The 24790-nt window shown below is 46.3% G+C and overlaps 1 protein-coding gene across 5 annotated transcripts in view; it reads right to left on the bottom strand.

Moving 5' to 3' along the window:
- LOC139276259 (E3 ubiquitin-protein ligase Midline-1) overlaps positions 1–24790 on the bottom strand; it is a 329304-nt gene that overhangs the window by 148279 nt on the left and 156235 nt on the right. For 4 of the 5 annotated variants that reach the window (XM_070893986.1, XM_070893985.1, XM_070893989.1 and 1 more), the window contains exon 2: positions 741–1456. In XM_070893986.1, coding sequence (XP_070750087.1) covers positions 741–1400 — 660 coding nt within the window. In that variant the 5' untranslated portion in view covers positions 1401–1456. Of the gene's footprint in view, positions 1–740; positions 1457–20435; positions 20521–24790 lie in introns of those variants that run through there. The other variant, XM_070893988.1, reaches the window with a different exon arrangement.

Genomic DNA, 24790 nt, shown 5'->3' with positions numbered 1-24790 from the left:
CAGAGATCGTGCAGCGCGCAATCTGCTGGCCGCCATGGGAACCACAGCACGGCTGTGAGACGACTTTGCACCTGGAGGTGGCAGCCACACCATCGCCAAGGGGAAGGGGCAATATCACGGACGGACAAGTCGGAAAATTAATCCGTTGCAAATTGTGCGATTAATCACATAAAAAATCCCCAAAAGCTAAAAGATAGAAATTAATGCATATACCATCATTCGGCAATCAATTAGAAAAAGAAACCATTTTTATTGATAAAGTCACATTTATGGTAAAGTAACCAGTTTTAAAATGATACGTCTGCACAGTGATTTTGTTTTTGCCGTTAATCCCACCGTATGTAGAAGAATGTCTCTCCGGGGAGAGCAGGAAACCACCAACCTTTCCTACTTCTGGTCAATGCTAATATGTGATGAATGAGTGGAGTAAAATGGACTCACTTTACCAAGCCGAGCACCTTTAAAACCGTCTCATTCTCAGATTTTCCTTCAGGTCCGGGATTTCGAAGGGAAGCACCTTTTCATTGGTCAGAGCCTCTTAGTGCATGCATAAAAGCTGTCGACGTGTAGGGTTTTGTGTTACAACAACAACAAATCAACGTGCATTTACATTGCGTAGTGAAACATTCCAAGGCTCGTCACAGGAGGGTAATAAGACAACGTGTGACACACTCCACCCTCTGAGAACACCTCCCTCTCCCCCGGACAGACACAGAGTGGAAAGGTCACATGCGACCTACCTTTATTTTGTCAAACCGGTCGCCCAACGCTGCCACTTGGTGATCTCGATGCCGCCCCACCAGCTTGCACAGGGCGCAGATTAGCTGCTCGTCCGTCACGCAGTACATATTGACCTTCTCGCTCTCGTGCTCCAGGCACATCAGGCCGCGGAGGTGCGAGTCGGGGACGGGCTCGATCAGCCGGTGCCCGGTGAAGGGCTTCTTGCTGGGGTGGGTGGCCTTCAGGCACCCGTCGCAGTAGGAGACCTCGCAGGTCACGCAGGTCTTCACGGCCGCCCGCGGCGGGTCCTGCTCGCAGAACTGGCAGGGAACGCGCTCGGCCGTCGTCATGGCGCCGCTGTCGAAGGCCCGCTCCCGGCGGCTCTCACCCGGCGAGTTGGGCCCGCTGACCGAAGCCTTCTGAAAGCGGTCGATGATGTTCTGCAAGGTAACGTTGCGCTTCAGCCCCTCTAGACCGCGGTGGTTGAGGGCGATGACATAGCGGCACGTCGGGCACTGGAAGGCGGTGATGGACTCCACACTCTCGTTTGACGCACAGTGAGAAACCAGGATGCGGTGGGCGCAGCTGAAGCAAAGGCTGTGGGCGCACGGCAGCAGCAGTGGGTCTTCGAAGAGCTCCAGACAGATAGGGCAGGTCAGTTCCGACTCCAGTGTTTCCATCTTCAGGCAAAGCAATCCTGTGTCGTCAGCAAAATCCAGGGAAGCTGGTGAGCTATCTGGAAAGGCAACACAGGATTCGATTAGAGGAGAGTGGGGGCGGGTTCGGGGGTGGGGCTCAGCTTAGGGAGGCTGCAGACTTACGCCGCAACAGCGACCCCACTTACTCGCGGCACTGCCCCCATTACACTAATGTCTCCTGAACACCCCTTCCAACGCGCTCGCACTCGGCTGCAAACGACAGCCGAGTCCAGTTTCAGCATTCACATTTCCCCAGCATCGGGGACTGAAAACGTTGCGGGGGGGCCCTGGGAACGGCCGGGCCCACCCAATCGGCGAGATACAGCCGGCATCGTCCCAAAGAGTCGGCCGTACAGCATTCCCTGCTCCGTGCTCCACTCGAGGGCCATGGTGTGCCGCGAGCAGACAGCCCAGTCAGGCAGAAGCTGTGTTTCTGCACCGTCTGATGCAGCAAGGCTCTGTGGCCCAGTCACCAGAGGCAGCCTCGGAGGGTGCAGCTGCACGCGCTCTCTGTTCCAAGGTCCCGCTCTTGCTGGGGGACCTCCTAACCTCGCCAAATGTAAACACTGCTTCGTTAGAGGGGTTTATACACTCATTAATGAGCTCAAGACAGCTGGAAAAAAAGATCAGTGAAATGATGTACACCCAACTAGCTCTAGGCATCATTAATTACAACTGACTTACTTTAATGTTACAAGTACGGTTGGCAAGACTTTATTGAGGGCAAACGTGACACCTTAAAGAGAAACTGCCTTTGTGAAAAAGTACTCGACAAACCTTCCCTTTTCCAACAAACATGGTCAGCACAGCGATCATTGCACACATTGTACAAAGGTATGAAAGCTGTTTATGGGTTTAAAGGGTCAGGATCCTCATCATAAAACAGTGTCGGGAGCGGCGGTGGGGTGGAGGGAGGGGGAGTGTTGCAGGGGGAGTCGGTGAACAGCAGGACACTGGAATGAAGATTTTGAATCTGAATTTTCAGCTTCACAAAATGAGCCGAGCCCGTCGTTTTGTTGCAGCCTGACTTATCACATCATTGGCATAGCAACAGGCTTGACTCGGGGCTCCCGCTAATCAAGATCATTTTCTAACTTGAAGTGATGGTTGAACTTGTGCTGGAGATAGGTTTTGGACAGTGAAGACAGAAACCTTGTGACATCTACCGGAGAGAGCAGACGGGGCCTCGGTTTAATGTCTCCTCCAACATTGCAGCACTCCCTCAGTACTGCACTAGAGTGTCAGCCTAGATTTAATGCTCAAGACTCTGTTGCGTTGTGTGAGGACTGGATTACTTTCACACTTCTCTTACCTCCTAGAGGGTCTCAATTAATGCTCCAAACATAACCTTTGATTGAGCTGCTGCAAATACCTCGCTAATTTACTGGAACTGTAAACAAATTCATTTTTGAATATCAGACATGGAAAGATAGTGATTGATGCCACTACTCCCATAGCTGCACAGCAACACTAAGTTATTTTCGTTGTTCAAATGTTTCGAGTGCCAAGGTGTGACGGAGCTGGAAATTTAAAGGAGATACCATCTACACAAAGTAGGATTTGGCAAATTTGTGATGATATGACATAAGGAGGGAGAGGGAGGGAGGGAAGGGGCCTGCATTCATGCAATGCCTTTCATGACCTCTGGCTGTAAAGCGCTTTGGGACATCCTATCAACTGCTTTTGAACGCAGCAGCCAATTTGAACACAGGACGCTCCCACAAACCCCAGCAGCAAAATAATGACCAGAAAATCTGTTTTTAGGTGTTGATTGAGGGATAAATATTGGCCAGGACACCAGGGAGAACTACTTTGTTCTTCTTTGAATAGTGCCATGGGATCTTTTATGTCCACCTGAGGGGACAGAAGGGGCTTCGGTTTAACGTCTATCTGAAAGGCGGCACCTCCCACTGTGCAGCACTCCCTCAGCACTGTACTGGAGTGTCAGCCTGGGTTATGTGCTCAGGTCTCTGGAGTGGGACTTGAACCCACAACCTCCTGACACAGAGGCGCAAGTACTGAAGTGCCAGCCTAGTGGCGCCATCCTGATGCCTGCCTCTTTCTCCTTCTTCCAAACAAAAAACAACGTTGCCAAGCACTCCTCGATGAATTTGCCATTACTGACGAGAGCGCCCCTCTGGCTGCATATATTCAATAATGGTGGGCGCGGGCCTTCCCGATACAAACAAGGCTGTCCACCAGCAGCAGCCAACTCGGATAATCAACCTTTACCCCTTCGGGACAGGAGCAGGCCATTCAGCCCCTCAATCCTGCTCCTCCATTCATTCAGATCATGGATGATCTGCTCCTTAACTCTATTTACCCGCCTGTGCTCCACATCCCTCGATACCCTTACTTTAAAAAAATCTCAAGTCTGGAAAGCTCCAATTGTCCCAGAATCCACATCCTTCGATGGAGAGAGTTCTTGATTTTCACTATCCTTTGTGTGGGGAAAAAAAAGCTACTGGATTTCAAACAAACAAAAGTCTCCACAAGTTACTAAAGTTTGGGAATGTACAGAATTATTAACGTTATTTGAAGATGGCTGACTTAATCCCCAGAGAAAAGTGAACGTCATAACAGCCTCACGATATGGATGATTCATCCAAAACTCTGCTGCCCATGTCCTAGCTCACACCAAGTCCTGTTCATCCACCACCCCTATGCTCGCTGACCTACATTGGCTCCCAGTTCAGCAACGCCTCAATTTTAAAATTTTCATCACGGTGTTCAAATCCCTCCATGGCTTCGCCCCTCCCCATCTCTGTAACCTCCTCCAGCCCTTCAACCCCTTGAGATCTCTATACATCCCCGATTTTCATCACTCCACATTGGCAGCTGTGCATTCAGCTGCCGAGGCCCTTAGCTCCGGAACTCTCTCCCTAAGCCTCTCTGCCACTCCACCTCCTCCTTTAAGATGCTCCTTAAAACCTACCTCTTTGACCAAGCTTGAGTACCTTTTTCCAATATCTCATGTGGCTCGGTGTCAAATTTTGTCTGATTATGCTGCAGTGAAGCACCATGGGAAGTTTTACCACATTAAAGGCACTATATAAATGCTGGTTGTTGTTGGAATTAAAGCGCCCTCTGACCAAATCAAAATCTCATTGATTTATACAACACATAAAACAATATTCAATCGAAAATTTTTGAGACAACAGAATTGATTCACTTGTGAGACCTGTGTGAATCACTCACTAATTGGTCCCTTTGGGCCAATTTCTTGACCCATTCTCTTGTTATTCTATATGCTCTATGTGTACATACAACATCAGTTATCAGTTCAACTAAAGGACAAATACACAGCAAATTACCCCTGCACAGATACGTTAAGTTTCAGGCAATGGCAGTCCAGCCATCTTGCTGTTAGCTGCTGTGATCCTTATTAAAACTGACACAAGCCATTAGCTGCCCCTTTTCACAAACTGAAACGAGTGATTGACTGGGTTAAACATTGCAGGCATTTAGTAGATCCTTGTTCGGGGAGGTGTACTACAGCATATTTACACTTTGAGACAGCACAATTTCCAGGACCATAACAACTTTAATTTAAAAAATTCTGCACTGTCAATAAATAAACACCAAAGTGGTTGACTGTTAACTGCACTCTGACGTGGTCTAGCAAACCACCCAGTTGGATTAAAACCACTACTCTAGGGGTTGCCAACCCTCCTGGAGCCGCCAGGACAATGCTGGATGAATCTCCTGGACACTAATGAGAAACCCAGGAGAAAACATTTTTAAAAAGGTGGGGTTTTTTTTAATAATTATCTTTGAACACTTATTTATTAGTTGTAAAAATATTGGAGATGAGAAAAGGCAGTCGGAGGCATGGGATTATGTGCTGCAATCTCCAGGATTATGTGCGACCAGAGTTGGCAGCCCTACACTAGTAGTGCTTCAAGAAGGCCCACTATCACTTCTCAGGGAAACGAGGGACGGGCAATAAACGCTGGCCTGACCAGTGATGCCCATATCCCACAAATGGAAAAAAACATTTGCGATATGTGACACTAGAATTCGCTAAATTGGGTAAATCAAAGACCATCTCGGATCCGGAGCAGTGCGAGCAGTCTGAAGTCTTTTAAACCAAGGTGGAAAATGCTAGAAAGTCAGCGGGTCAGGTAGCGCCTGTGGAGGGAACAGAGGAGCTAAAGTTCTGAGTGTCGACTCTTCGTCAGAACTGGACGATATTACAGTTGAACGGCAAGAACAGACAAAGAGTGGGGGGGCGGGGGGGAAACACACACACACACACACACACCAGAAAATAAATAGAATGCTTAAGTGGAGAACATAAGAATTAGGAACAGGAGTAGGCTATTCGGCCCCTTGGCCCCTCGAGCCTGCTCCACCATTCAATATCATGGCTGATCATCTATCTCAATTCCACTTTCCTGCACTATCCCCATATTCCTTTATATCCAAATGAATCTCTTAATGTCCAAAGAACAGGAGATGCTTAAATGGCAGAAGTGATCGCGAGACAATAGGAGGCATAATGAAATAAATCAAAGAAATAAAAGATATTTATGAGACAGACAGAGGGAACACATGAATGTATGAAGGAGGTGGGAGGTGAGGCAGGTAGAAACAGAAGCAGCAAAACTGGCAACGTGGAGCAAGTGCTAGCACACTTGCCTCTCAGTCAGAAGGTCGAGTTCAAGGTCCCGAAATTCACGATCCCGGGAAGGATGGTTACTGCCCGTTTGCGGCAGACATCGATGGCGACGTCCAACACCGCCTCCAGTCACCTGAGGAAGAGAGTTTTTGAAGACCAGGAGCTCAAATCTGGCACCAAGCTTATGGTCTACAGAGCAGTAGTGAAACCCGCCCTCCTATATGGCTCAGAGACATGGACCATGTACAGCAGACAACTCAAAGCACTGGAGAAGTACCACCAACGCTGCCTCCGCAAGATCCTGTAAATCCATTGGGAGGACAGACGCACCAATGTCAGTGTTCGTGCTCAGGCCAACATCCCCAGCATCGAAGCACTGACCACACTCGATCAGCTCCGCTGGGTGGGCTACACTGTCCGCATACCGGGCTCGAGACTCCCAAAGCAAGCGCTCTTCTCGTTGCCTCGACACGGCAAGCAAGCCCAGGTGGGCAGAGAAACGCTCAAAACGTCCTTGATAAAGTGCAACACCCCTTCCGGCACCTGGGAATCCCTAGCCCAAAATGGAGGAAGAGCATCCAAGAGAGCGCTGAGCACCTCGAATCTCATCGCCAAGAGCATGCAGAAACCAAGCGCAAGCAGCGGAAAGAGCATGCGGCAACCCAGGCTCCCCACCCACCCTTTCCTTTAACCACCGTCTGCCCCACCTGTGACAGAGACTGGAAGTCCCATATTGGACAGTTCAGCCACCTGAGAACTCACTTTTAGAGTGGAAGCAAGTCATCCTCGACTTCGAGGGACTGCTTCTGAGGATCTTACGCATGCCTAACCTGCGACTTCGCCTCAGTGTCTCCCCTGCGGCTGCCTCATGGGTCTGGGAGAGCTGCTGTCTTCCCTGTGTAGAAGCTGCAGATGTCCTTCTAGGATGCCTTCGAGCAGCTTTAGGCCTGGAAGGGCCGGCGGGAGATTGGTCGACACCCTTCTGGGAAGGTTCAGTCTGACTTGGCTTGGGTGAGGCCATGCGTGGAGGCACTGGCGGAGTGACAGGTCTGGGGCCAGGAATGCTGCGAGTCGGAGGGAGCACATCCTCCGTATCCTGGCCCGAGGAGCCTGAATAACTCACCAGGGGCCGCACAATACCACCACCAATCTGAGGGAGCTCAGGTCGGTGCTGTGGCACCACACCAGAAGGTCCCCCGTGGCCTGTGGTGGACCCAGCCACAAAAGCAACACTGAGGTCTCAGGGGGCACCCAGCTGAGACTGCATGCGAGCAGCCACAGTCTGAAAACCACCAGATATGACAGCACTTAGACGCTCTGTCGACTCTTGCAGAGCCGCGACCATCCTCTCCAAAGCAGCACCGATACGTTCGTTCCCTCGCGCCTGTGCTGCTATGGCAGCTGCCACATCACCCTAAGGGTGAATTTCTTATGGGAATAACACCCCAATTAAGACTGAACACTTTCTGGTTTGAAGGGTTAATTTTTTTGTGGTCAAAAAGCTGAATTTGGATCCAATGGCTGGCGCAAACCTTGCTCCGCTAATCGGGGAAAAAAGGCCTCAACACCACCAGCTTTCTGGCTGCACTGAATTTCGGCCCCAAGTCTCTTGAATCTGACTTCAGCTGACGAGTCAGTGCAATACCAAGGGAGTGCTGCATTGTCAGGGGTGCTGTCTTTGGATGAGACGTTAAATCGAGGCCCCATTTACCCTCTCAGGTGGCCGCAAAAGATTCCATGGCACCATTTCGAAGAGCAACTGGGGAGTTCTTCCCAGTGTCCAACCAATATTTATCCCTCAAACAATATTAAAATATGAAATGACATTACTGCAAATGCTGGAAATCTGAAATAAAAACAGAAAATGCTGGAAATACTCAGTGGATCAGGCAGCATCTGTGGAGAGAGAAACAGAGTTAATGTTTCAGGTCGATGACCTTTAGTTATCTTTGTTTCTCTCTCCACAGATACTGCCTGACCTGCTGAGTAATATCAGCATTCCAAACGATTTTTTTCATGATTAAAACAGAAAATGCTGTTTTGAAAACTAAATAATAATGTATCTGCTCATTTATCTCATTGCTGTTTGTGGGAGTTTGCTGTGCCTAAATTGGTTGCTGTGCTGCCTGCACTACAACAGTGACTGCACTTCAAAAGTACTTAGTTGACTGTAAAGGTCGTGAAAGACGCTATAGAAATGCAAATTCATTTTTTCTGTACTGGGATCCAGCAGCCTGGGAGAAGAACGAAGCAGGTGGACACGAGGGTATGGACCACCTGTCTAACTCATGTTCCATGGAGGGTCCCCACCCCAAGCACCGACTCACTCCATCTTCAGAAAAACAGCAGAACACCAGTCACCAGCAGCTCCTACTGAAGGGAGACTGGGAGCTGGAAAGGTCTGAAGTTATTCAAGTTAATGTTGAGACCAGAGGGCTGGCAAGTGCCAAGTCGAAGGATATGGTGCTGTTCCTTAAGCTTGCATTAAAGCTCAAAGAACTTTGTAATTTTCTCAACAGTCAAGTAGGGTGTAAGCTGTGGCTCCGTTGTAGCACACGTACCTCTGAAAGACAAGGTCATAGGTTCAAATCCCACTCCAGAGACTTTGAGCACATAATCTAGGCAGACACTTCAGGGCAACACTGACAGAGATGTTGTCTGTCAGACATTAGCCAGAGGCCCTGTCTGCCTGCTCAGATGGACAAAATAGATCCCATGACATTATTTTAAAGAGCAGAAAGATTTCTCCCCAGTGTCCTGGCCAATATTTATCCCTCAACCACCATCACTAATACACATTATCTGGCTATTTATCTCATTGCTATTTGTGGCATCTTGCTGTGCTCAAATTGGCTGTCACGTTTCCTACATTACAATTGTGATTACAATTCAAAAGTACTTCATTGGCTGTAAAGCGCTTTGGATGTCTCGAGGTTGTAAACGGCGCTATATAAATGCAAGTTCTATCTTTCTGATCCTGGTTGGAAAAGCAGCAGGAAGTAGACCACTGCCACATACTCATAACCAGCACAATTTGGTTAAATTCCAGCCGTACCTTTTACTCACATTTGTAGGCTCCAAAGGCTTAGCTATTGACCTAGATTGTCTGGGTTTAGGTAAGTGGATGTGTGTCTCCAAGGGGACAGAGGGTACATTCCATTTCAGTCAAACACTCAATTTGTGAGAACTTTCCAATAGTTTGGTTTGGATGGGTTTAACACAAGTCTCCCACCACACAATACCTTAATGCTCGGTTTTTAAACATAAAAAACCCATTTTGATTTATACTCGTTGCTTTTGTTTTCAGTGACTCATTTCCCTATATAGCAAGTGCAGTCTCACTCTGGTCAGACCCATTTGCCTCTGTCCTATCCCCAGGTTAGGTCAAGTTACAGACACGGACAGAAAACTGGCATGTTGACCATTGCACCGTGCATTGCCTGGGAAACGGTGTCAGGCTTCAAGTGGGCGGGAATATACAGACTCGCTCAAGTCACCTACTGGCATTTCAAGATGGCAATGATCCAAGAGCAGTACCAGCAACAGTTTTTATTCTCTCTGAGAAAGATGGTGTCAATTAAACAGAGCCAGCGGGAACTGAGTGAGGCAAGAACCTCCAGAAATATGTCCCACCAGAGTTGGCAACCGTAGCTGTAAGTGATATGAGTTTCTGCCATGTCAGACGGCTTCCTATGGAGCACTAACTCTCAGCCCAAGACTGCACACAATTCAGCATGCTAACTGGCAGTCTCACTCGCTGAAATCATACAGAAATGTGGTACGTACATGATGGGTCCCCTACTGAGAATGGAGCTGAGGTACATTGTCGGGGCAAGGTAAAGGGCACTTGGCTGTGTATTTCTGACCTCACATGATGTCGACACTTGGCAGTTCCCATTCCTCAGAACTAGCATTCTTCACCTTGGCAAAGATACATCAATTCACCCTAAAAGTATATCTATGAACATAAGAAAATGTCAGGTGATAGGAAGAGACCGGCTGGTCATCTGGATTCTCCCTGCATCAGGTCAGGACTCCACTCCACCTGGAGCCAAGTCTTCTACGAGGAGAGGTGAAGATAAAAATCACATAAAAACCCAGGCCAATTAGAGACAAACAATGTGGAAAATTCCTCTCTGATCCCCGAGTCAGACTAGACAGGGGACCACTCTGACCCCCGAGTAATGTTATACAATACCTGCCTCTTGTACGAGATGATCGGCACCCCAGCCAGAAACAGGTCCAGCTCTCACTTGAAGGAATTCAGCCTGTTCTACAGCTCCTCCATTCTCTGGGAAAACAACCACCTCCTAACACCCAACCTAGTTCTGCCCTTACAACTTGTAAGCACGATTCGTAAATTCTGAAAGATAAAAGAACGTTCACCACAGACACAGTAGGGTAAATAGTGGTCCTTGTTTCCGGGAGGAGTACAGGGGCAAAAAGGACCAATTTCACGGGGCTACATTCTGCGCCCCAAGGTGCCTGAAATAAATTGGATGCCATAATTGGCCTCGGAAAATATTCAGACGTCTTGAGCAGCTGCCTTAAACAGGCGTTAGGCCCCTTGAATATGCGCGACTCAGATTTTTGGTTTCTAATGCGGTCTCCATGCAAGTACATTTTTTAATCCTACATTTAGATGGAGCCATGGGGCCAGGAATGTTCCTCCCATATCTACAACACTCCTGAAGGCTGCTGCTGGCCTTCATTTAGATTAGGGCTGATCTGTACCTCAACTCCATTTACACACCTTTGCTTCATATCTCTGAATACTCTTACCCAATAAAAATCTAGCGATCTCAGTCTTGAAAGTTCCAGTTGACTCCACAGCCTTTTGGTGATAGGCTGTTATGTGGTAACAGTGTGAAGTCAAGGCCTCTACAACTAAGGTGGGCCATGCATTGTGTAACAGTGGTATGTTGGTTCAGGTAAGGAACCAATCAGATTGTAGAGGTGACAGATGGACAGATGATTCTTCAGATGATATATCTTAGCTCAATTGGTTGCACTCACTTCTGAGTCTGAAGGTTGTGGGTTTAAGCTCCACTCGAGACTTGAGCACATAATCCAGGCTGATACTCCAGTGTAGTACTGAGAGAATACGGCACTGTCAGAAGTGTGGTCTATTGGGCAATACATTAAGCTGAGGCCTTGGCTACACTCTCAGGTGGACATAAAAGATCCTATGGCTAGGGGTGTCTGGGCCAACATCACCAAAACAGATTATCTAGTCATTGCTGTTTGTGGGACCTTACTGTGAGCAGATTGGCTACGGCGTGTCCTGCATTACAAGAATGACTACACTATAAAAATGTACTTCATTAGCTGTAAAGCGCTTTGGGACATGAAAGGCTTTATATAAACGTTATATATATATAATCTCTTTCTATTGAGATTACATGGAGAATAGCGGATACATCGAGAATAGCGGATACATCGGAATGATTCCATTACGGTAAACTAACTAGACATCTCAGGTGTTAGTGTTGTCTGAGAATCAGTTGTTGCACCTCTGAGACAGTAACTATGGAGACTACTGGATGTTAATTAGTGAGGCAATCCAAACCCAAGGATTAAAACTTCTAGTATAATCATTACATCTTTATCAAGTCATTACTAGCAAAAGACCCAGCCCATATATAATTCAATCATCTCGCAATGCTGCATCATCGTTTTAGCCCCGCAGTCAGTTAGCAGCAAATGAGATTTCCTAACCCATTGTGAACACAGAATATTCCTCATTATTCACAAGCATAAACATCCCAAAAGAATAAACGAAGCAAGAAAGTTCCGTTTTAAACACAGCAACCACTTTGAACCAATTACAGCCAACTTTACTGATCAAAATCTGGGGCTTCATAAATCAATCAAACAAGGCGTTTACTAGCAAGCTGCAGTAAACATGGATCACTGGAGACTTCCCAAAGGAAAGGGAGACCCATCCAAAGAAAACTGTCTGCGGCTTGATTTCCCAGGCGGTTTGTCACTGTAGGATATATGGAAAGGAACGCATCTTTGCAAATAGTGGCAGCTAACTGATTTCTACATCCAGGAGCATCATACAAACAAAAACACACACATTCCATCACTTTGCCAGTCCTTACAATGGGTGAATCGATTTTACTATTATTAACTTTGTTCCAGAATAAGTTCCAACAGTACAATTTAGTAGAAAAAGAAAATCAAGTCTGACTACTAGCCTGACGGTGCAAGTGTATGAGAAGGGAGAACCTCCCATCACCCCCACTCAGCCAGTCCCACGGCCATCAGCAATAAGTAAGTAGCCATCCGATACCCACCAGTGGATTCCAACCCGGCTCAGATTGTCTGGACATAGCTGGGAGAAAGGTCACCATCACAACACTATAAAACTGGAGGTTTTAGCAGCTAGTTGTCCAGCTGCCTCTAGCCAGAGTGATCCGGAGCCCATTCTCTACCAAACTAATAGGCACGTCTGAAGCACAACAGGAAAATCTGATTTACAGCGTCCTACAATGACAGGAAAACCAGCTCCACCTAAAACCACCTCCGTCAAAGTGTGGCACAGAAGGGGGGAGGGCTGGGCTGGACGGGACCTCCAATCATCAGCCGGTCTGCCAGTGACCCTCCAGCTAAGTCTCTGCTTTCTGTCTCCTGTTTCAGCTCGAACTGACTGAATAAACAAGGAGGATCAAGTTCTGCTCAAGAACGTCCCCCTAACAATAACTTCTTGTCATCGGGACTTTTGGAGTTTTCATTTTCAGACACGACAGGGAGAAATGGTGTAAATCGCAATGTAATTAAATACTCGGCAGAAAACAGGAGGCCTGTGATTCCCAAGCTCCTAACGGGAGACAATTTCTTTCCCACGAACAAATATCAATTTACTGAGCACAACCGTGACATCACCCAAAACTCTATAGTGTGGAACAGCCCATAATGAAAGCATACAGTGTGGTACGGCCCAAAATGAAACCCTATAGTGTGGACCAGCCCATAATGACACCCTACATTGTGGAAGAGACCATAATAAAACCCTTAGGTATGTTACAGCCCATAATGAGCCTATAGTCTGTTGCAGCCCATAATGAAATCCTTGGTTGTGTTAAAGCCCATAATGAAACCTTGAATGTGTTACAGCATCAGAAAGTAATCTGATGTGTTATTATTACCTAATCAACTGTGGTTTTATCACTTGATAGACCTTCAGTAGCTACCTCACAATTGTTAATTCTATTGTATAGTATCTAATGATTAATATCCACACTATACCACTAGATCTCACAGGCTGTCGGCCTTATTGTGACACTCAGCTAAGTGGAATCGTTTGAATTCCTGATCTTTGCACTTGTACTTTGATGTCCTGTCGCAAATCACACTGCCAAGGTGCATGTCACAGCTTCAGGTGTCGCTCGAGATATGGAGACTATTTCCACTGGAGTACAGAAGGCCAAGAGGAGATCTAATTGGGGTTCTTGCAGTTTGAAGGATTCTGATAGCTTGAATAGGGAAAGACTATTTCCTATAGTTGAGCAGTCAAGGGCGAGCAACCATCGATTTACAATGTTCACTGAGAATGAGGAGAGGTTGCAGAAATTTGTTTACACATAGGGCTGTTGGCGCATGGAATGCATTGCCACAGGGAGTGGTTGAGGCAAGAGACCATGACATCTTTTTGAGGGAAAATTAGATACATATTTGAAGCAAATATACAGGGTCATGGGGAGAGAGTGTGATTGATACAGGGCTATAAGGAGAGAGTGGGACAATATGACTAGTGTGGGAGTGGCAGAGGGCTGTGGGGACAGAGCAACCAGTGGGATTTATACAGGGCTATGGGAAGAGAGTGAAGCTATTGGATTAGTTATGGATTGTTCCAGCAAAGAGCCGCACAGACATGATCGGTCGAATGGCCTCCTTCTGTGCTGTAAACATCAATGGTTCTATGGACACCACTGCTTTGAACACAATGGGTTAGTAGTTTATTAATATGAGTGATTACCATGGGCACATTCTTCTCGTCGAGTGTCTTGTCTTCTGCCTAAGTACTATTCAATAGCTGGCTGATTAGAAATCATACAAGAATATAGAGGGACCCTCAACATGGAAGATCGATTTGCTGATTCCCCTAATTTCAAAGACAGAGCATGGGTACGCCTAGATTACCTGGCTCACAAAACGCAAACAGGCATGAGTGCTTTTAGTCAAGAGCAACTTGCATTTATATAATAATGCTTTTAACATAGTAAAACTTCCCAAGGTGCCTCACAGGAGCATTTCCAAACAAAATCTGAAATGAGCCATGTCAGGAGATACTAGAACAGGTGACCAAAAGCTTGGCTAAAAAAGTAAGTTTTAAGGAGGAGAGGGAGGTGGAGGCAGAGAGGTATAGGCAGGGAATTCCAGAGCTTTGGGCCTCGGCAGCTGAAAGTACGGCCGCCAATGGTGGAGCGATAGAAATTGAGGAAGCACAAGGGGCCAGAATTGGAGGAGATCTCTCTCGGAGGAGGTTACAGAGATAGGGAGGGGCGAGGCCACGGAGGGATTTGAACACAAGGCCGAGAATGATAAAATCACAGTCATTAAGCATGTGGTATGGCAAGAGGCAACTGTACACGTTGCCCTTGGTAACCCACTAAATTAGGCCCCGCGTGTAACTCAGATCACAGGCGGAAAATTGCTGCCTTTCCTTGCCAAAAATGGAAGAAAACAAACTTTCAACGTGCCGTCAGAGTGATCGCTTGAACACACGAAGAACCCAGGGAGCTGTAACAGCACCTCAGTGCCTTCTCAATCAGTGTAAGCCTTCAGCCTGGGGAGCCTCTCACAACACCATCTGCTCCCAGTTCTGTTCAGCTTCGCGGCCTTTTAGTACCCAGAGAGAGGTCTCAGTGGAGTATGGATTTCTCTCTTGCCTTCTCCTTTGTTCCTTTGACCCATGTTCCTCGGGGTTATATGACGAGCAAGCAGGATGTTGCTGCTTTCCTGGCATCTCAACCATGCAGAGCCGTGTATGGGGGTAGGCAAACTGCTAGGTTCAATTACGGAAGCAGTGAATTAAAGCTGATGAATCATCCGCGATGTGATGTGAAGCGACTCTTCATATCACGTTTGCTTAACTTTAAGGTGGAGCGGTTCCTTCCTGGTGCTGCAAACTGTTTATCTTTCTGACAAGCTGTCTCGGCTTCATCAATCTGAATCTTTTCCCATTAAAATCGCAACAGGATTAATCTTACGGAGCTTTTTGCACTGACATCCAAGATGAAACAAAATTGTATTTTTTTTGGGGGGGGGGGGTTTACTCGTAGAAAGCTATTAATTAAAAGGAGCAATGAGTCAATTATTATTAAAAACTATTTATTTTCTGGATGAGATTTTATACCAAGAAAAGAAAAATAAACCTTGCACTTATTTAGCTCCTTTCACGATCTCAGGATATCCCAAAGCGCTTCACAGCCGATGAAGTACTTTTTAAAATGTAGTCACAGTTGGGAAACACAGCAGCCAATCTTGCGCACAGCAAGATCCCACAGACAGCGATGAAATAAATGACCAGATCATCCGTTTTTAGTGATGTTGGTTGAGGGATAAATATTGGCCAAGACACCGGGAAATCTCCCCTGCTATTCTTCCAATAGTGCAGTGGGATCTTTTACATCCACCCGAGAGGGCAGACAGGACCTCGGTTTAATGTTTCATCCAAAAGATGGATAAGAGTGACAGTGGAGCACTCCCTCAGTGCTGCACTGAAGTGTTAGCCTGGCTTATGTGATCAAGTCTCTGAAGTGAGGCTTGAAACCACAATCTTCTGAATCACAGGCAAGAGTGCTGCTATCCACTGAGCCACAGCGGACACCTAAAAAAAAGGTACATTTTCTTATTGATGTTTGTTATCTTTAAAAATGATACTGAGGTAAAATAATGCCTCTGGTGACTGTTCAAGGGGCCGGTTTGAACTGCGGACTCAGGATCAACTAAGCATTAACTGGATGGATCAAACTGTCCAAAAACTATCTCCAACAGGCAGTGAGTGAAGTTCACGTGGACTAACAAATGGTAGATGAGTTGAACAAACTAGACCCAATGAACAACTCATTCAAACACACACTCAGAGCATCCAGTATAAATAGAGCAGTTCTCCCATTTGCAAAGGCCTAATCACAGCAATAAATCACAGTATAACCCATTAATCTACCAGAGGATGAACCCGAATTACAGCATTTGACCTCGGTATAATATTAGGCACGAGACTACCAAACCACATTCCATTGAAACCTTGTTTAGATTCACCCTTGGGAATACATTCAACTCAATCCAGTGTGATTGGAATTGAGCCTACATCACCCTTGGCTGGTCCGGAGTCACAGAAGGTGGCCGGTGGAGTCTTAAATTATTGCCTCACTGCATGAAATGTCTGTTGGAATTTAATTTAATTTAATTTGGAATATTCTGTTTAAATATTTAGATGGTGAGAATCTCCTTACTCCACAGAGAGATCTGATTCAATCAAATTTGTCCTTCCCTCTTCTCGGTTCTTTAGTTTCTTCTCTTGGCCTAATGCACGACCCTAGTCTCATTTGGCCACAGTTGGTTCATGACCCAAAGGCGGGTGTGCAAACTACTCCTGGGCCACCAGGAATTGCAGAAGCTGCAAAGTGCGATTAGGCTGAATAGCTCTTCGGCTGGCACAGACACAACGGGTCAAATGGCCTTCATCTGTGCCATAAATTTCTATGATTCTTCTATGATGATTTGGCCTCACTTCCTGTTTGATTTGAGCTCACTTCCTTTGCTTGCCATAGCAGAATTCGAGAGCCCAGAAAGGGATGGCGAGAGCAATGGCAGGCATGAAGTCCCATTCCACCAGTCAATGATCCATGTCTTATTTTTCCAACTCCATCAACTATTATGTTGCCTCCAATCAGAATAATGAACGCCTTACCACTTACACTGTTGGCAATTGCAGTAATAAGTGACAAATAAGCAACAGATGTAAATTCGCGGAAAAAAGTACGAGACAGAAGAGGCCTTTTCCCCCTTTGTCAGGCCTGGATTCACTACTGTCCTACAGGTGAAAGACACACACACAGCCTCTGCCATCCAGTTCTCAAAAAGACCCTGCAGGTAAAATTCTTTACTCATTTTAACAGTAATAGAGGACCTGAATATAAAATAGTTTCCATTACTTCATACCTGTGTTAAATTAAAGACAGGAATTTCACCCCCATCATAGTTTGTCACAGCCCTTGAATCCTTCAGTCAAACTTATCCTTTTGAGACTGAGGCACCCTGGATCGAGACCCGTGGTATTTGTACATGGCTGAGTACAGGAGAGCCTACAGGGTTGCCAACTCTGGTTGGATGTATTCCTGGAGCTTTCATCACATGACCTCCCGCCTCTAACCATCCCATCCAAACAGCCTTTGTTCCCCCATCTCCAATATTTTTATAACGAATAAACAAAAGTGTTCAAAGTAAATGAAAAAAAAGTTTATGCAATCAGTCCTCCTAATGTAACCCTTTCAGCCCCGGTAGCAGGGACCAAGAACCTAAGGCACTGCCTGCAGAGTCTCCTCCTGTCTCTGCGAGTGCTGTGTGGCTCAGGAACCTCAGGAAGAATGTGAACAGCTCTCAAACTTAGTTCATCTCAAACACGGTTTGGGTAAGCAGCTTTTAAAGATAAGTTTAAAATGCCTGCCTGGCAGCACTGAACAAATGTCTTAAAATTACGGGAAATGAAGTTTCTCCTGAATTCCTTACTGGGTTTACTAGTGACTATTTTATATTTATGGCCCCTAGTTTTAAACTCCCTCCCCCACCGCGCACCCCCCACCCCCCACCTCTGACAACAGCTAGGATTGAGGTTTTTGTTTGCATGGTAAATTCAAAAACCTTATTACTTGTACTCTAATTAGATGAATTTAATCTAACATAAGGGAATAGAAACTTGATTTGGGCTAGGAGCTATTCAATCTAGTAAGAAAAAGCTGCAAGAGGTTATAAGTAACCTGACGGAACAGAAAAGTGGAGATAGCAACAGGAAAGGATTGGCGATGGAAGGATTAACATGGACTTTATTTGCAGTCCGGTCAGTTATTTATCTCTACAACTCACCTAATCTAGAAATTATCTCCTTCCAAAAGAAGTCCTTAACTGGAATTTCCTGGGAGCCGAAATTCAGGGTCTCAAAGAAGAGACCTGTTAATGCCCTTTTGCGGTGTCCATTCCTAAAAATCGAATGACCACCGCTTTGGGGTCAACAGGCTGCCCCAATCAAAATTCAGGTTGGGGATTTTTTGGCCTGGACCTCATCCCACCGAGTGGTTGCACCGCCAATGAAACCAATTAAAAAAATTAAAATACTTACCCATTGATTTTCACCTGAAACCGTCGATCCCCCGACTTGCCAATCGGCCGGCAAAATACTGGCCCCGGGTTCGGCCGGGCCGCCAATGGACAGCCTGGCACCCCCTCTTGGGTGCCACGCCACTGGCCCAGCCAAAACCCTCCCTGGTGGCCCAATGTCCAAAGTTAAAAAATGATAGAATCTGAGAGAGCGTGGTGATGCACATACGCTGTGACATCACCACAACTCCACCGGTGAAGGCCCCGATCAATCAATTTTCAGCCAGTCAGCCTGACTTTGAATCAAAGGCCCGCCCCCATTATGATCCATTTCCTGTTAGACTTCAAAGTCCTGCAAATGGATCTACTCACCATACCAGGAATTCCAGCGGTAAGTACCAGTCAAAAACTCAGGTGCGCCAGCTTTCTGGTGCAGCTGAATTTCGGTCCCCTGGTGTCTGCAAGTGCCTACTGAAGCACAAAAGGCCCAAAAAAACCCTCTATTGACGGCCCCATTCTAGGGAGTGCAACAAAACCATTGGGGTAGAAATTGAAGTCTCGTCGCGCCTGATTTTTAGTTTCGGGGGCCAACACGTTGTGCTACAACGGTGCCCAAAAGACATCCGACCCAGATTTGGGTCGGGACATTTTTCAGGCATCAGTGGCAGCCACCTAAAACAGGCGATAGACCCCTTCCAGGGAGATTGGGCATCGGGCCTAGCAAACGGCCAGCACAAAAGTGAGTTTGATGATGTAGAGCCAGGAGGAGCAGGAGTGCTCCCAGCTCCGTAGTACTCCTGACGGCTGTTACTGGCCACAGTTGGCCCCCTAACCCCAGGACTTGTATGTGGCCTCCCATTATTTAGAACCTTCACCACACGGACTGCAGCAGTTCAAGGCTGCGGCTCACCTAATGTAGGTGAGGCCAAAGGACCAATCTCACCACTGGAGTTGGAAGATCATGAGTTCAAGTCCCACTCCAGAGATTTGAGCATAAAATCCAGGCTAACACTGCATTGTCGGAGGTGCCATATTTTGAATGAGTCGTTAAACCGAGGCCCTGTCTGCCCTCTCTGGTGGATGTAAATGATCCCATGGCAATATTGCGCAGAATTTCTCCCAGTTTCCAGGTCAACCTTTATCTCTCAATCAACACCTAAAATAGATTATCTGGTCATTATTTAATTGCCGCTTGTGGGAGCTGCGGCGTTTCCCACATTACACCAGTGACCAACATTCCCTATAAGCTGAGCAGCCCTCTGCTGGGCCCTCAGTCCAGGACTGGCTTTCCCAATGTAAAGTTTAGCGCTGTGAAGGAGCTGCACACCCAAAACAAGTAAGTGGGAGCATTGACAGCGACTACACTTCAAAAGTACTTAATTGACTGTAAGGCGCTTTGGGATATCCGGAGGTCGTGAATGGCGCTATAGAAATGCAAGTTGTTTTTTTCTTTGCGAGGATCCAGCGACCCAGCTGCCAAGTGGACACGAGGGTATGGACCCCCTGTCTAATACAGTGTTCCAATGGAGGGTCCCCACCCCAAGCACTGACTCATTCCTCACCCCCTCCTCCCCCCATCAGAAAGACGCCAGAACACCCACTACCAGCACCTCCTGCCGAAGGGAGACTGGGAATTATAAAGGTCTGAAGTTATTAAAGTTAATGTGAAGGCCGGAGGGCTGTAAAGTATTTCATTGGCTATAAAGCGCTTTGGGTCGACCTGAGGTCATGAAAAGCACTCTATAAATGCAAGTTTTCTCTTTGTTAAAACCCTTTTACGTTGTAAACTGGGCATAAATGCCGAGTGCATGTACAGGTGTATGTATCGGTATGTTAGGTGCAGGTACTAAAGGAAATTGCACGTTAACTGTCGGTTATGCACGGTGCCTGTTTTATTTAACACTAGTCGTTAACATTGCCATACGGTTGCCCCGGTGACTGTGGGCAATTAGCAAGGACTATTTGTAATGAGATATGGGTCTGTATTTTGGAAAGCAGTCACGGTCACAGATCGCTCGGAGAGCTAATATTACACTCAAACCTCAGCTAAGCTGACCTTAGTTACGTACCAGTTCCATAACTGGATGGCTAATAGGGATGTAGAGTCACATTGTGCAAACACACTGCTTTAGCAGATCGTTTCGCAGATTCTTCCGAGCTCTGCATTTTGTCCATGTTCACGAACCGGTCACGGCAATTGCACTTCTTGCTTCCGCAGCTGATTATAGAAATAAATGCCATTCTGCTTTTTCTGGGGGAAAGAGTTCCATCTTAATAAATCTTAATATACAAAATTCTCAGGCCAGACTTTATCGCATTTTCTCCCCTCCACACAAACTGGGGAAGTGCAAATTAGGGTTTCCAAACATCCAGGCTTGTCCTAGCGTCTCCAGGAATGAAAGGTTAATCCCCAGGATTCTGCTATGAGCAGCCAGGGAGAAAAACCAGAGCGGAGTTAAGAAACATTGTGTTTAAAAAAAAAATCTTTATTTGTTAGAAAAATATTGAAGATGGGAACAACATTTGTTTGACTGACAATCACTAATCATCCAATCGGGTAACGAGGAGTCTGTGTCCATTATCATTGGATCATGGGAAATTCCCCAGCCTTGCGCTGGGTTTTTCGGCGATATTTTGCCGTTTTTGGTGGAGCGGGAAATTTGCTGAAGTCTTACCCCCGGCGGTTTTTAAATATCATTGGGGAGTGGATCGCCGGCGTGCAAGACTGGAAATAGCACTTTCACCCGATATTTGGCTCACAACGCACCCGTAGATAGAACCAAAAAAAAACGCCAGGGAAAAACCTGCGTTGCTGCCCTTGGAACAGCAGTAGGTATGAAGACCTGCAAAAAAAAGTTAATTTAAAGTTTTTTTAAAATTCTTTTGCAGCGATTCGATAGAAAAGATTTTTTTTTATTTTTTGGAAAATAAAATTGGGGTGCTTTCCACCCTTCCTAGGCCAAACTGGCAGCCATATCAGCCTCGGAGAAAAGTTGCAGAAAATTTGCGGTTTGTGCCTCACCGATTTTTACCGCTGGGCGCATTTTTTACCGAATGTTAGGCCTTGGAATCATAGCGGAGTCATAGCAGTATTTTTGGCAGAAAAATACCGCTATGACCAAAAATGGAATTTCTAGCCCACGTGTGTTTTCCAATTGGTGAGGGAAGGCGGGGGCCCACGAGGATGGACGTGCCTTCCTAGGCCAATGACAGGATGGTAGGGGTCGGGGCAGTTGGAGACAGGAGGTCATGTGATGAAAGCTTCAGGAACACGTCCAACCAGAGTTGGCAACTCTGGTGCAAATGGCAAAGTAAATCTCAAAGTGTTGCTTCTGGCACTTATTTTGTTTGAAGCTCCATATATTTCGAGTAGAATCCAATCGATGGAAACAGAAGATTGTTGATGGACTTCAGGCCACATACTCCGTTTACTTTCTGACTGCCATGTTTGCCTACAAAACAAGTACTTCATTGGCAATGAAGCATTTTAACCACCAGGTGGGCAGGGGGTTCGAGGGGTTCGAGTGCTACATTCCTGCCATTTCAGCCAGATGTGAGAGGGCCGTCTGACCCAGGCAGGCGGCAGCCTAATTAATGTGCTGAAGTTGAATATTTCAGTGAGTGAGTAATCAATCGATGGAACAGGCTCCCTTGGGAGATGGTGGAAGCAGTTAGTATTGATTTATTCAAACGCAAATTAGATAAGATTTCTTTCAGAATATAATATTTTGGGACTCATAAGTTTGAGTATTATGAGACATGACATATGGTAAGAGTAGCCCACTTGGGAGGAACAGGTGATTTTGGACCTATGGTTGCCAAAGCTCTCCACCACTAGTGTTTTCCTCACCTCATGTCTGGGTCTGTTGTAGACTAATTGAAAGGGATTGATTGCTGTGATCAGTCAATGACTCCATTATCATTGTATCACGGGATTACCCGGGTGGTAAATGGGCGTCGATCTTTTCTCATCTCGCAATTCCAATGTCCCTATCTCAGTCACCAAACCAAGCATCATGTTGTGTTTGAGGGTCAGCCACCGGCCTGAGCAGAGGTGGCATATCCCGTTTGGGCCAGCATGATTGGTGTCAGTACTCCAGAGTCACAGAAAGAAAGAAAATAATTAGCCGAGTTTTCCCACTCCCCACTCCCAAATTCCTGCTGCAAAGTCAAAGGAGTTTGGGATCAGTTTATCAGCGATGCCCCAGCCTCCCATAGTAGAATAGCCTGCGGTGCTAGGCTCACTCAGGGAGACTGGCCACTTGTGTGAGGTACCAAGGGCAGTGGGCGCATGTGGGATTGTAAACGTCAGGAGAAGACAGAGGATCCGAAGGAGCTTAAAACAGAGAAAGGTAGCAGAGGGGGAAGTACTTGCGACATAAAATGCTCCTAGTCTTGGGATAATTGCAAAATAGCTTTAAAATCCTGTACTTGGTAGGAGAGATCTTTACTTTCTTCCTTTGCAGGTCAGCGCGGTTGGAGATACATCATCTTGGATCTTAACCTGATCGGCTCAAGCACTTCTGTCAATGATGTCAAGGAAATACAACACAGGGAACCTTGTGCATCAGACTGGGGACTGATCTGAATGTCAATCAGGAGGCAGAAGATATCCTTACCAGCTGGGGGCTTCCGCTGTGTCATTTTAAAGGGTGACTACAACTGTATTATTGGGCAGCATTGGCTACGGGCAGTTTAGCGATGCAGTCTCAGATATCTCGGATATCATTCCTGTGTTGAGGTCAATAGGAGCCTGGGCGGTGAACTGGCAGAACCAATCGCCCACCTGTGATAGAACCCGCCCGCGTTTCCTTCCCAGTGACGGTTACAATTTCCTTTCATTTCTGGATAAAGGGCCAGCCAATTGGGTCGCAGTGTTGCCTTGTACCAGTAATCCAAGAATGTTTTTGAATAGCATTTACATCATTGCATTGCACTATTTGTGTAGGAAAAACAAGAGGGTTTATTTAGCATGAAGAGAAAGAAAGACTTGGATCTATATAGGGTCTTTCACGACTTCAGGGCATCCCAAAGCACTTTACAGCCAATGAATTACTTTTGAAGTGCAGCCACTGTTGTAATTTAGGCAGCCAATTTGCGCACAGCAAGCTCCCACAAACAGCAATGTGATAATGACCAGATAATCTGCTTTAGTACTGTTTTGAGAGATAAATATTAATGAGCACTTTCACAAAGAGAATGCCCCTTTATCAGATCGGACTATTAAACCAGCCTAGCTTGGAAGAAGTTTTCTTTTCAATAATTGCCAACAAAAATCAAAAAGGTCGCAGTGCCAGTGACAGTCCGAGTGTTCGGATTTTTGAATGGACATTTTTATGCACGATCAAATGCCAGAAAGTTTCCCGTGCTCACATCACTCACTTCATTCACCGTCGAGCCACAGTGCAGCACCCTGGCTGAGCGTGTCAAACTCACCCCCATCACCACACAAACCTTCTCAAAGGCACCAAAAAACCCTTGAAATCAGAATTTCACACACCAGCCCTCAATAGCTTCGAAGCATGCCTTCGCTGTCTGAAGAAATAACCCCACTGCTTTGTTCAGGCCCTGCACTGTAAACAAACAAATGGCGCTCTCTGATCGTCAAGGGCAAGAGAGCCAGTCGGCTGAACTAAAGCATAGATTTCATCCGCTGTGCATCGGCTAGAAATGCCACTTTGTCAATAGGTCAGCACCTGAGGGTACAGTTTAATGGAGCAGCAAAGCGGGAGTGTGCAGTTGAATAACCCTATTTACACAGGAAAAAAAATAACACATTCAGATACATTTTCACTCAGTTAACATGTTTCCTAGATTTAATCTATGTCTCTCTGTATGGGTATATGTGTGGGTGTGTATATAAGGGGGTGTACATGAGTGTGTGTGTTTTTGGCTGTGTGTATTTGTATATCAATGTTCCTTTTAAGCTGTGTGGCCACATGTCCCATGCAGCCAGTAAGCCATCTTCTAAATTGAAAAAACTGCGCATGCGCAGACTTTTGAAATGGGCTGCGCAGCCCAAAAGAAAAAGTGTGTGTTTGTGTGTGTGCGTGCGTGCGCGCGCGAATTGGGGATATAAATTTTCCAGTCTTACTTATGATTTGTAGATCCGAGAACGCCCATTAATACCAATATGGTAAACCCCTAGGAATGTCCGAATGAGGCCCTTGAACATCCGGTCATCGGAATTCAAGCAGCTCAGCCCTATTTGTGCTTATATTTTTTAGTCACCAGTTTGTCCTGTTTGAATATTGTGGACCTGGGGGTTCGGAAGGATTTGGTCTAAATACTGTTGCCTCGCTGATGGATAAACCCAAAATCGGAACAGCAAGATTTAATAATATCAGCAAGTTGAGAAGGAGGGGAGAGTGGGCAGGTGTCAGCCTCAGCTCAGTGCTAGCACTTGGGCTTCAGACTCAAGCTT

This window comes from Pristiophorus japonicus, chromosome 11 (assembly GCF_044704955.1).
Source record: "Pristiophorus japonicus isolate sPriJap1 chromosome 11, sPriJap1.hap1, whole genome shotgun sequence".
Lineage (NCBI taxonomy): Eukaryota > Metazoa > Chordata > Chondrichthyes > Pristiophoridae > Pristiophorus > Pristiophorus japonicus.
Note: the sequence above shows the minus strand (reverse complement) of the source record. Positions and strands in the feature narration are given on the sequence as shown.